This window comes from Camelus bactrianus, chromosome 12 (genome assembly GCF_048773025.1).
Source record: "Camelus bactrianus isolate YW-2024 breed Bactrian camel chromosome 12, ASM4877302v1, whole genome shotgun sequence".
NCBI lineage: Eukaryota > Metazoa > Chordata > Mammalia > Artiodactyla > Camelidae > Camelus > Camelus bactrianus.
The window spans coordinates 24,530,031-24,543,985 of NC_133550.1; the positions used below are offsets into that span (position 1 = coordinate 24,530,031).

Sequence of the window (13,955 nt, forward strand, 5' to 3'; positions counted from 1 at the left end):
TATAGCACAGGAACTATATTCAATATTTTGTAGTAACCCATAGTGAAAAAGAATATATAGATGCATGTATAACTGAATCACTAAGCTGTACACCAGAAACTAACACAACATTATGAATCAACAGTACTTAAGTTTTAAAAAATCATGAGTAGGTGCTGGGTTACTCAGCAGAACTGGTCCACCAAGTTAGCACTTCCACCACAATGAGGAAGATGGGGAATGGAATGAAGGAGCCACTGCCCTGACTGCAGGTTTGAGGACAACCACCTCAGCCAGGGGAAAGCAAACAGTGAGTGCCCTGCCTCTCAGCACTACAGCCCGTGCCAGAAGCGGGGGCCCTGCCACTGCTGCCACTGGAAAAACTAAGGCCTTTCCAGCTTTCCCGCAGAGGCACTGACTCCCCCTCACTCCACCTTGTTTAGGTGGGAGCCAGTTTAAATGTAGACCCCAAGCTGGAAGAAAGTCTGAGAACTGTGGTCTTCCATTTTCTTAAATCTAACATAGACAGAAACAAATTAGAGGGGGTTTGGAATCATGTCATCTGCCCTATTATCTGCTGTATGATGTAGTGGGCACTTGTCATTATTTTTGTGTCTCTGGCAGAATCCCCCAGAATACTGTCTACTCATCAGTTCTAAGATGTGTTTCACCAATCCTGGATCTCACCAATTCTAGGGATGCACACTGTCTTCTCACAGTTAAACATCACTGATATATGGTGCTTCTGACTCTGAAAGGCCTCTTAGATTCTCCCCCATTTAAGGGATGCCCAAGCAAAGGGAAAAGTAAGTGCTCAGTAAATTTTGGTTATAACAATTATAAACTTCGTCTAAAAAGGGGGGAAATTATTGGCAGCTGTAACATGTTTAAATTGGCTGAGCATTTCATTATAGTTAGAAACTAGACAAATAGATAACTCTTACTTCTGTACCATGATGCTCATATAGAGATATCTGTACGTGTTACTTCTGTAGTTTGCAAATACAAAATCCCAACTATCAGTATCTGCATGGTAGTTGGCAAATCAGATCCCCAACAACAAACGACAACCAATTCTGAGGCTGAAAACAGGATTTGAAATAAGGTATAGGCAATGCTTATGAAAAAATTACAAACAGCACCATGGTACAGTTGTTACCTGTTAATGATTTTAATTTAAATTTTTATAAAAGATGTCAGCTGGGAATTAAATAAATGTGGACATAATTAATATACAAAACTTTGTTATTACTGTTTAGCTAGCTATAAGGTTAGATGCATACATTTTTGAGATTATTAACTCTTCCTAATTAATTGTACCTTTTGTTATTACACAGTAATGATTTCTAGCAATCTTTTTAAATTTAAACTCCACGTGTGTGCTATTAATGGAGGTACACTGGTTTTCATTAAGGTTAGGTTTTTTTTTTTTCCTTACCCGTTAGTACATCTTTCCATTCTTTTCTTTTGAATTTTCTAAATTCTTAAATTTTAATCTCTAGTGTAAATAGCTATGTATGAATTCTTTTATATAAAATGACAATCTTTGCTTTTAATCAGTAGAATTTAGTTCATGAACATGTGCTTTTGTAACTATTCCTCTGGATTTATTTCCATCACTTATGAAGTGTTTCTCATCTACGGCACTCTTTTGTCCTTTAATTCCTTTTGAATTGGTCATGTTTTTAAAGCACCATGCCACAATCTTCCTTTTCTAACCTGTAAAGTCCTCAAAAATTGTAGTTTCCTAGGAATTTTAATATATATTTATTTAGCTTATTAAATTCTATTCATATTAAAGCATTGCTTATTTTCTTCCTGGATAATAAAAGAACATCAAAAGACCTTAAATTCTCACCCACCTAATCAGTGCTGTCATTATCATTTCTATTTGTTATTTTAGTTTTTAATATTACTATTATTGATTTATTATCAGTAATATTTATTATGATTTTAAGTCAATGTTTATTAAGATTTTTTTCATATTCACCACTTCCCTGATTGTTTCTTCTTTCGCCTCAGACTTAACATGTTTGATCATTCTCCTTTAGTTTGAAGTCCATCCTTTAGAAATTCCTTAAGCAAGGGTGCTTGGCTACAGATTCACTCAATTCTTTTCTTATTTCTATTTAAAAATAACTATCTCATACTTGTTCTTAAAAGAGATATACTGTACACAATCCTAGAGAGACAGTTATTTTCTTTCAAATCAATTGAAGATATTTTTTCCATTGTCTTTCAGCTTCCAGTGATTCTTCTGAATAGTCAGCTCTTAATTTAACATTCTTATCTTCATAGGTCATCTGTCTTTTCTGTCTGGTTCCTTTCAAGATACGCCCTTTCCTCTCAGGTGTTTTGACATGTCTCTAACACGTGTATAGGTATACATTTATCTTTATTTGTGCTGCTTGAAATTTATTGGACTTTTTGAATCTGGAAATTGATGTTTTTCAATAGTTCTAGAGGTTTCCCAGCCAGTTTCTCTTCAAATAGTGTGTCTCCTCTATTGATTCTTCTCATTCTGAACCTTCAATAAGATGTATATTAAAACTTTTACCCTTGCCTTCGTGTCTCTAAACCTCTTTATGATAGTTCCTGCATCTGCCTCTCTCTGCTGCATTATGGATAATTTCTTTACATCCTTCTTTTAGTTCATTAATTATTCTGCTGTGTCTAATCTGCTGTTAAATCCATCTACTGAGTTTTCTATTTCTCTGTTATTTCTAGAAGTTCTATATTTTTTTTTCCAAATACTCTTGATTATTTTTATTGTTCTTTGCTAGTTACTCGTATTTCCATTCTTCTCTTTACATTTTAGGTATATTATACATACTTACATTTTGTATGTTATGCATAATATTTTCAGTGTTCTAAGTCTGTGTTAAATTCTTCTGCCTCCTTCTTTCTGGAGACACTAAAACATAGTACTTTTTTTTTGTTTAGGGTTTTGTGATATTTCAAAATGAGCTTATATATATTTTTAACTTTTAATGTGAGGATATTTGAGATGTAGCTTGAAATTCTTCCAGAAAGGTTTTGCATTTACCTAGTAAATGTGATCACTTGAATTAAATTGAATTCTTGGTTTGAATTTTATAACTACCCAGGTAGTGAAAATTAAGGCAGGGAGTTTGGTTAAGGTCTGAATTATTAGAAGACACTTTATCTTTCATAAATCACCACATTCTAAGGCATGGATTTATTTTGTAGGCCTTTCCAAAGTGAATGTTTGTATCTAATTCATGCTACACTCAGAGACTATAGTCATTGTGATCCAAGCTTTATGCTGTGAATTGTTTATTTGTTGAATTCTTCACTTTGTGAGTCCCCCCTTACCTTTTTTTGTCTCTCATCTTTATGCCCTGAGGAGCCATAAAAACAATTCTACAATTAAACTCTCCAGAGTTTACCTCTGCTTGTCTTTCTGGCTTTCCAGCTTCAGTTTCTGATTGGTCTTTATTTTCTTGCCGGGTTATCAAAGTATTTATAAAGACTTTTCTGCAAATTTTATTCTGCGTTTTAAAGTATTTTCAGGTAGGTGTTCAGTCAGGGTGTTTTAATTTGCCATAATGCTGAAAGTATAACTTTGTGATTCACAAATAGAAAAAAGAAAAACAAGAACTGGATTAGGAAAACTAACTCATTAATGATGATGGGGGGATGCTAAAAACAAAGCATGTAATATTCTGAGAAAAAATGTTCAGGGATACATATATTCATTGTTATGAAGACTTAGAGAAAATGGTGCATATAAGCTTGCATGGATTATTGGAGATGAATCATATTCTTGAGGATAGCAATACTTGTTTGGCTCTAATTCCACAACTTTTAGTTCCCAGGAGAAACAGAAGAGTCTGAACTATAATTCGTGATAGGACAAAAGAAAGATGAAGTATACCTTTACAGTGTTAGGATTACTCTTTGGAGGATTCTTTTTTTTTTTTTTTTTTTTTTTTGACTCTTCCTGACTTCATTTTTATTGGTGATGTATGTATTTTGAAATACACAGTTCCATTTTTTTTTCTTGTATGTGTGTGTGTATATATATATATATTTATTGAAGTACAGTCAGTTCACAGTGTTCTGTCAGTTTCTGGTGTACAGCATAATGCTTCAGTCATACATGAATATACATATATTAGTTTTTGTATTTTATTTCACCATAAGTTACTACAAAATACTGAATATAGCTCCCTGTGCTATACAGTATGAACTTGTTGTTTATCTATTTTATGTATGTTAGTATCTGCAAATCTCGATCTCCCAAATTATCCATCCCCCTTCCCTCCCTAGTAACCATAAATTTGTTTTCTGTGTCTGTAAGTCTATTTCTGTTTTGTAAATAAGTTCATCTTTTTTTTCTTTTTTTTTTTTCTTTTTGGATTCCACATATAAGTGATATCATATGGTATTTTTCTTTCTCTTTCTGGCTTACTTTATTTAGAATGACATTCTCAGGCATTATTTTATTATTTTTATGGCTGAGTAGTATTCTGTTGTGTAAATAGACCACAACTTCTTTATCCAGTCATCTGTCAGTGGGCATTTAGATAGATTCTTATTGACTTATCTCTGTATCCTCTCATGTAAAATAGGGAACCATGGGCATATCTTGCATTTTCCTTAGTGCATTTTGTTCTTGGTGTCAGCTAGAAGATACATGAGCATATTATTTCATAGATGTGTAGAAAGAAAATTGGGTGGGAGTTTGCTTTGCTTAATTTTGCTTATGTATTATGTATCTTCCTTATATATTGAGTGCCTGTTATGTATAGATATTTAAATCTGTTGGTTTACAAGAGGTTTATATCATGAATTTTGCTGTTACAGAGTTTATAATCAGCTTGGAAAAAGAAGGTAAAAATATGTGATTGTAACCATTTGGGAATAATTAAATGCTAAGTCTATGGCACTGACTTTAAATTCAATAGAATTATAGAGAAGGCTAAATTTCATGTGAGGTTGACTGGGATGAGGTTTCCTGGAACAAGCAAAACTTCATCTGGGGATAGAGAAAGTTTGAGGCACAATAGGGAACAGTTTAACACACTATGTCAGGGTGTAGAAATAGGCACAAAGAAAAAATAAGCACAAATAAGTAACCATGTTGATGAAAGAAGAAAGAAATATTGAAAACCAAGATCAGGAATACGTTTTAATCACATAATAGAAATTTTAGAAGTCATGGGAGAAAGTTATATTAGTTATATTATACATATTACATTATATTATGTTAATTACATATGATAGACAATATAAAGCCATTGAAAATTCTTGGACAAAGGATTGACATGTTGAAAGTGATCAAAGTTTAATTTTATCAGTAAATATGGATCTATAGAATAAACTCAAGTTTGAAACTGGGAATATATTTTGTTAGAAAGAGCCCACCTATTAGTAGTATGCTTTTTGTTTGGTTATATACAAATAAAATATATAATATTAGCTTATATTATATAATATTAATATAGACTGTTATTGTATATAAGTATGTTTTTTGTTGTTTTAGAGGAATTCCAGGGAAGAAATGTGGTACAATCATACTTACAGCAGAGGAATTAAACTGTTGCAGGGTAAGTAAATATTTCTTTGGATTAAAAAGTATTTCCAATACTTCTTTGAAATGATATTTCTCAAAGTATACTTAAATTATTAATTCTTGAGTAATTTTAGCAAAAATAATTAAAACTGTATTATATAATTTTATAATCCATAAAATATCATATTAGAAACTTAGTATTTTAACCAGAGAGACTACATTCCATAGTCCAAACAGAATAATCAGTTATTTTAACAGTTTTTTAAATGAATGGAAACTATTAACTCAAAACCTAATGGTAATATCATTTTGGGGATATTAATGTCAGTAATTGTCAATTGTACCAATCAATTCAGTTCTTGCAAAAATTCTGAGGATTTTGTGCGTGATTCTGGAGGAATATTTCTAGTCACTTGACTGTAACCATTTTGTATAACATACTTCTGTATTTCTGATTGAATTAATTAAGAATTTATGTACGGTCTCATGTTGGTTTGAGAAGCCCACATTTGTAGAAGGAAGCAGCTACCACTCCAACCAAGAGCATAATAAGAGTACATATTCATTAATTTTAGAACATTGCTATTTATAGATGTGATTTGGTGATCTAATCGTCTTTCATACTTCTTGTCTCTGAATATGTATATGTATGTGATAATCTGTGATTTGTATAATGAAGGAGGAAAAACAGAAAGAAGTTTAAGGTCAATACCATATGTGTTCTTTGTGGTGACATTAATATGCTATTTTGCCAAAATCTTGACATTAAGATGATTTTGTATACATATGCTAATGAATACATTATTATTAGTTCTATTTTGAAATAGAACCAAAATATCAAGGGCATAGACTGAGTATTGGCAGGCAGCATCTTAAACATCGTCTGCTTTCAATTCTGTTGCTTTGTTTGGAAGAACAGGAAGATTCTAAAGCTGCCATGAGAATTAAGTGGAATTGTTACTTAGTGATATAGAGGCATTTTTGCCACTCTTCATGGTAATGAAGCTTTTAAAACATCTGGAATTATATTTTAATGTTACTTATTAATAATAATTATTATTTACATACTTCCCACACTTAGACATTATATATCTAATATTTTTAAATTGTTTGAACTTTGATCTAACTTCACTTATGTATCCTACATTCTGATTCGTAGCTACAGACATAGATAATCAGTGTGATTATTAAGATGTATACACCTTCAAATAATATAACTGTGCTAGTGTAATAGAAGAAACATGTATTCAAAGCAATGATCATGGTTACTTAAGAAGAGACAATGCATTTTAAATGTGCATTTTATCGCATTTTAAAAATAACAGGCATATTATCACTTAGAATTTGTAATGAAATAATTTTATTTCACATTTGACAATATACAAATTGACACTTATTTTCTTGAAAACACCTTGCCAATTGTCAACTTGAGCAGAAACTTTAGAATCAGGACACCTAAATTTCAGTATTATCTCTCTCACTATTCAGCTGAGTCAGGTTATGTTTTTAGAGCTTTGAATTCTGTGTTTGTAAACTGCTCAAAGTCTTTGTACAGGCATACCTCGTTTTACTGTGCTTCACATTATTGCACAATGCATATGATGCAGTTTTTACAAATTGAAGGTTTGTGGCAACTCTGTGGCAAGCAGGTCTATCAGCACCACTTTCCAACAACATTGCTCACTTCTGTTCACTGTGTCACATTTTGGTAATTTTTGCAAAATATCAAACGTTTTCATTATTATTACATTTCATTTCTTGAAATTTCCGGATTTCATTTCTGTATTTCCTGCCCTATTGTGAGTGTTCAACTGGTGGAAGTGATCATATCTATATGTTAAATAACAAAGTAGAATAACACTATACCAACGCTTTTGAAAACCAGAAATCTGGGGCTATGAACTTCTCTGAAGGCATCTCTCTATTCCCAGATTCTAGCCTAAGTATTGCTTGAAAAATATTTGCTAAGTAAGTATAGTAATGAATGTGAAAAAAAGATAGCATTATCTTTTGAATGGTGTTCTAGAATTACTAAAAGGAAATAAGGAGAATTTTATGGGGATGCTTAATAAGTATTGCTGAACTCTGCAAACTGAAGTGGTGAAAAAGAGTGCCTTTTTAGTCACTATTAACATTTTCTCCAAGTAATATTTAAAACTGTAACCTCTTGATTTAATCTGTATTACTTTGACCTCCCTCCTCTTTGCAAAATTGCTAGCATCTTCTTTCAGTTAAAAAACCAAACAAACCCAAAATCTTGATTTTCATTTTTAAATTATTCTATAGTTTTTACCCTTTAAAATGCTTATCATCATTGAATAGGGTTTAACTTCCTTGTTTTATGACACCTCCTCTTGTTTACCTTCAATCTAAACCATGTAGATTATGAGTAGTTGAGTATATAAATTGATAAAAAGGATTGGCTTGCCATAATAATTAACATCCAAATGAATGGTTTAAATTGCAGGTGAAAATGAACATCCTTTACGTTTTTTGAAGCCCAATATATTATAAATTATTTTATAATGTAGCTATTGAGAAATTGCAGTGCATTTGTGTTTAATTAAGAAGGAACATTTTTCCCTTTAGATAGTAAACTATTGTCAGTCCAGATATGTCTTTATTTAATCATCTAATACATCTCAACATCTAACACATGGTAGATTAGTAGTAGATGCCCAATAAATATTTCCTGAGGAAATTAAAAAAAAAAAAACACTTATCTTCTAGAAATGTGTACCTAAGTTACTAAAGATATGAATGGAGATCTTGTTTTATAATATTGGGTACCTAGATTTATCTAGCTTAATAGCACTTTTCTGGGGTGGAAAATGTTAAAGAATTTTAGTAAGTAATATTTCTGTGACTAGAACAAAAACTTCCAGGAGTCAATTTTTTAGTCTTAACAGTCCTTAAAAAAAGCAATTTTATGTTTTCTGGGATTCTCACACATTTGGTCATTTGCATTAAAATGGCAAATTTGTTTTCTTGTCAAATCTTGCTTGTGATCTGCAGTTTCTAGTTATTTATAACCCAGATTTTGAGCTGTTTTATTAATTTTGTTTGTAGGATGCTGTTCTGATGCAGTTTTGTGCAAACAAATTGGACAAGAAGGACTTCTTTGGAAAATCAGATCCTTTTCTTGTATTTTATCGAAGTAATGAAGATGGCAGGTAGATTTATCTCTTATGCATTTTAAGTCTATGATAAGTATGATATCACTTTTTTCTCAGAGAAGCTTAATTAAATTGATAAACAGTAGAATATAAAGATACTCAAAAATTGATTTCATTTTTTCATCTCAATAAGAATGTGTAACTTTATAAGCATTTTATATGTTTTGTTTGATACTTAAAATACTGATTTTCAGCTTCATAGAAACATTTGGATATTTGGATATTTTATCAGTTTTGATTAGGCTGGTTTCTATATGGTTTGCAAATGTATTATAGAGTAGAATTTTTAATTTTATTTTTTTATTGAAGTACAGTTGATGTACAATATTATATAAATTACAGGTGTACAAGATAGTGATTCACAGTTTTTAAAGGTTATACCCTATTTATAGTTATTATAAAATATTGGCTAAATTCCTTGCTTTGTACAGTATATCCTTGTAGCTTGTTTTATACATAACAGTTTGTACCTCTTAATCCCCTACCCCAATATTGCTCCTCCCCCTTCCCTCTCCCCACTGGTAACCACTAGTTTGTTCCTTACATCCATGAGTCTGTTTCTTTTTTGTTATATTCACTAGTTTGTTGTATTTTTTAGGTTCCACATATAAGTAATATCATACAATATTTGTCTTTCTCTATCTGATTTATTTCATGTAGCATAATACCCTCCAAGTCCATCCATGTTGTTGCAAATGGGAAAAATTCACTCTTTTTTATGGCTAAGTAGTATTCCCTTGTGTATAGTATAATTTAATACATATGACTCTACCACTAGATACATTTTATTATTGTTTTCTGTGATTCTTATTGGACTTTCAATATTCATGGAAAAGTTTAGTGGTTAAAAATATAAGCTAAAGGTCTGCTACCTAGATTTAAACCGTTACCCTGATACTTAATAACTATGGGACCATAGCCAAGTTTTTAAACTCATGAGACTAAGTTTCCTGATCTACAAAATGAGCTAATAATCATAGTTACCTCACAGGGCTGGTGAGAGTATTAAAGGAGTTACCAACAAAAAAACATTTAGAAGCTTGCCTAACACATAAGAAGAATTATGTTAGCTGATATTATTATTATTGTTGTTATATCTTATAGTATGTTTCCTTTTTAGTTTTCCTTAGGTATGCAAAATAAAATATTAGCTAAAGAGAAAATGTCACTTGGAGACTGAAAATTAGGGCAATAGAATAGATTGAAACTTAAGGGAATGGAATGTAAAAAAAAATAACCTGTCACTACTGCTACACTCATAAATGAAATTATACATGTTAATGTTATGTAGTAAGTATAAAATGGTGCATAAAGTAGAAAGTTTGCTATTTAAAGTGAATACACTGAGCAATATAAATTGATGCTTTACATATTGTATGATTTTTGTTGATGCAGCTACTAGTCAATTGTTGGTTATTTTTGTTATGGCATCGTGTTACTGGATTTTGCATACTTACTTTCTATTTCAGTGGTAAAACTGTTAGAGTAGCATTTGCATCTGAAGAGTAAATTTTTATCCATGTGAAAAATATTGGGCCGTGAAGAAAATAATTGTATTTGCCAGTCATTTCAAAGATCGAAAAAAAAAAAAACTAAAGAATAGTTCCAAAAAAATTTTTTCATTGAAGTATAGTTGCTTTACAATGTTTTGTTAGTTTCAGGTGTAGCAAGTGATTCAGTTTTTATATATATATAAAATATATATATAAAAAGTATATATATATATATATATATACTTTTTCAGATATTTTACATTATTGGTTATTATTACAATATATTGAATATAGTTCCTTGTGCAATATACAATAGGTCCTTGTTGTTTATCTATTTTATATAGATAGTAATGTGTATGGGTTAAGCCCAAACTCCTAATTTATTACTACCCCCTTTTCCCCTTTGGTAACCATAGTTTGTTTTCTATATCTGTGAGTCTATTACTGGTTTGTAAATAAGTTCATTTATACCATTTTTTTAGATTCTACATATAAGTGATATCATGATATTTGTTTTTCTCAGCGTGATTTACCTCACTTTATATTATAATCTCTGGGTTCATCCATGTTGCTGCAAATGGAATTATTTCATTCTGTTTTATGGCTAAGTAGTATTCTGTCGTATATATACACATACCACCACTTCTTTATCCAGTCATCTGTTGATGGACATTTAAGTTGCTGCCATGTCTTGGCTATTGTAAATAGTGTTCTGTGAACATTGGGGTGCACATTTCTTTTTGAATTGGAGTTTTCTCAGGGTATATGTGCAAGAGTGGGATTGCTAGATCATATGGTAACTCTATTTTTAGCTTTTTAAGGAACCTCCATATTGTTCTTCATGGTGGCTGCATCAATTTACATTCTCACCAACAGTGTATAAGGGCATGTGGGTTGATTTCTGGCCTTTCTATCCTGTGCCATTGACCTATGTGTCTGTTTTGTGTTAATTCCATACTGTTTTTATTACTGTAGCTCTGGACTATAGTCTGAAGTCAGGGAGCTTGATTCCTCCAGCTCTGTTCTTCTTTCTCAAGAGTGCTTTGGCTATTCCAGGTCTTTTGTGTTTCCATAAAAATATTAAAATTATTTGTCCAGTTCTGTGAAAAATGCCTTTGGTAATTTGATAGAAATTACATTGAATCTGTATATTGCCTTGTGTAGTGTGGCCATTTTAACAATAATGATTCTTCCAGTTCATGAATGTGGTGTATCTTTCCATCTGTTTGTGTTGAGTTCAGTTCCTTTATTAATGTCTTACAGTTTTCAGAGTACAAATCTTTTGCCTTCTTAGGTAGGTTTATTCTTAGGTATTTTTTTCTTTTTATGCAATAGTAAATGGGATTCTTCACTTCTCCTTTGATATTTCATTATTAGTGTATAGAAATGCAACAGATTTTTGTATATTAATCTTGTATCCTGCAATTTTACTGAATTCAGTGATTTGCTCTGTTAGCTTTCTGGTAGTGTCGTTGGGATTTTCTGTGTGTGGTATTATGTCATTTGCAAACAATGACTGCTTTACTTCTTTTCCAATTTGGATTCCTTTTATTTCTTTTCTTTTCTGATTGCTTTGGCTGGTACTTCCAAAACTATGTTGAATAAAAGAGGTAAGAGTGTGCATCCTTATCTTGTTCCTGATCTTTGAGGAAATGCTTTCTGCTTTATGCCATTGAGTATGATGTTAGCTGTAGGTTTGTCATACATGGCCTTTATTATGTTGAGGTACATTCCCTCTATGCCCAGTTTCTGGGATGTTTTTCTCATAAATGGATATTGAATTTTATGAAAAGCTTTTTCTGCATCTATTGAGATAATAATATGGTTTTTATTCTTTAATTTGTTAATGTAATGTTTCACATTGATTGATTTCCAGATATTGAAAAATCCTTGCATCCTGGGGATAAATCCCACTTGATGGTGGTATGTGATCCTTTTAATGTACCATTGGAGCTAGCATTTGTTGACGATTTTTTAATCTATATTTATCAGAGATAATGGCCTTTAATTTTCCTTTTTTTGTGACATCTTTGTTTGACTTTGGTGATATCTTTGTCTGGTTTTGGGTGATGGTGGTCCCATAGAATGACTCTGGAAGTGTTCCCACCTCTACTGTGTTTTGGAATAGTTTCAGAAGGATAGATATTAACTCTTCTTTAAATGTTTGGTAGAATTCGCCTATGAAGCCATCTGATCCTGGACTTCTGTTTGTTGTGAGGTGTTTTTTTTAATGATTTTTTAAATATCAGTACTGGTAATTGGTTTCTTCTGATTGTTCCTTCCTGGTTCAGTCTTGGGAGATTGTTTAAGAAGTTGTCAATTGGTGTATGATTGCTCATAGTAACCTCTTATGACTTTTTGTATTTCTGTGGTGTGGGTTGTAACTTCTCCTTTTTTGTTTCTAATTTTATTGATTTGGGCCCTCTCTTTTTTTTTTTTTTTTTTTTTTGATGAATCTGGCTAAATGTTTATCAATTTTGTTTATCTTTTCAAAGAACCAGATTTTAGTTTCATTGACCTTTTCTATTTCTTTTTATTCTCTATTTCATTTATCTCTACTCTTATCTTTATGATTTCTTTCCTCCTACTAACAAAAGCTTTGGGTTTTGTTCATTCTTCTTTCTATAATTGCTTATTTGAGATTTTCTTCTTGTTCCCTGAGGTAAGCCTGTATCACTGTAAATTTTATTGTTAGAACTGCTTTTACTGCATCCTGTATGTTTGGATTGTTGTATTTTCATTTTGATTTATCTCTACGTATTTTTGGATTACTCCTTTGAAATATTTTGTGATCCATTGGTTGTTTAGTAGCATATTGTTCAGCCTCCATGTGTTTGTGTTTTTTTCCATTTTTTTCTCATAGTTAATTTCTAATTTCATAGTGTTGTGGTTATAAAAGATGCTTGATATGACTTCAGATTTCTTAAATTTACCAAGGCTTTCTTTGTGACCTAGCATATAATTTATCCTAGAGAATATTCCATATGCAGTTGAAAAGAATGTGTGTGTTCTGCTGTTTTCAGATGGAATGCCCTATAAATAGCAATTAAGTTCATCTGATCTAATGTGTCATATAAGGCCAATGCTTCCTTACTGATTTTCTGTCTGGATGATCTTTCCATTGATGTCAGTGGGGTATTAAAGTCCCCTGCTATTAGTGTGTTACTGTCAATTTCTTCCTTTATGTCTGTTAACATTTCCCTTATATATTGAGGTGCTCCTATGTTGGATGCATATATATTTACAATTTCTATACCTTCTTCTTGGATTGATCTCTTGATCATTATGTAGTGTCCTTTGTCTCTTGTAACAGTCTTTATTTTAATGTCCATTTTGTCTGATACAAGTATTGCTACTCCAATTTTCTTTTGGTTTCCATTTTTGTGGAAACCTGTCCTATCCCCTCACTTTCAGTCTGTATGTGTCTCTAGATCTGAAGTGAGTCTCTTCTAGGCAGCAAATACATGTTTTGTTTTTGTATCCATTTGTTCAGTCTGTGCCTTTTGGTTGGAGCATTTAGTCCATTTACACTTAAAGTAATTATCAATATGTACTTATTGCTATTTTGTTAATGTTTCACATTTGTTTTCCTAGGGCAATTTTTCCCCCTTTCTTCTGTTCTCTTCTGTTGTGATTTGGTGACTATTGTTAAGGTTGGGTTCCTTTTTCTTTATATATCTATTATAGGTTTTTATTTTGCAATTACTGTGATGCTTTGGTATTGCAGCCTGTTGCTTTAAGTTGACAATCTATTCATTTCACATGCGT

At 31.6% G+C, this 13,955-nt stretch overlaps 1 protein-coding gene across 5 annotated transcripts in view; it reads left to right on the top strand.

Annotated features, from left to right (window-relative positions):
- The window catches only part of CPNE8 (copine 8), a 195,654-nt gene that overhangs the window by 79,507 nt on the left and 102,192 nt on the right, over positions 1-13,955 (top strand). For all 5 annotated transcript variants that reach the window (XM_045507043.2, XM_074375046.1, XM_074375045.1 and 2 more), the window contains exons 7-8: positions 5,489-5,552; positions 8,588-8,691. In XM_045507043.2, the coding sequence (XP_045362999.2) occupies positions 5,489-5,552; positions 8,588-8,691 (168 nt within the window). The remainder of the gene's footprint in view (positions 1-5,488; positions 5,553-8,587; positions 8,692-13,955) is intronic.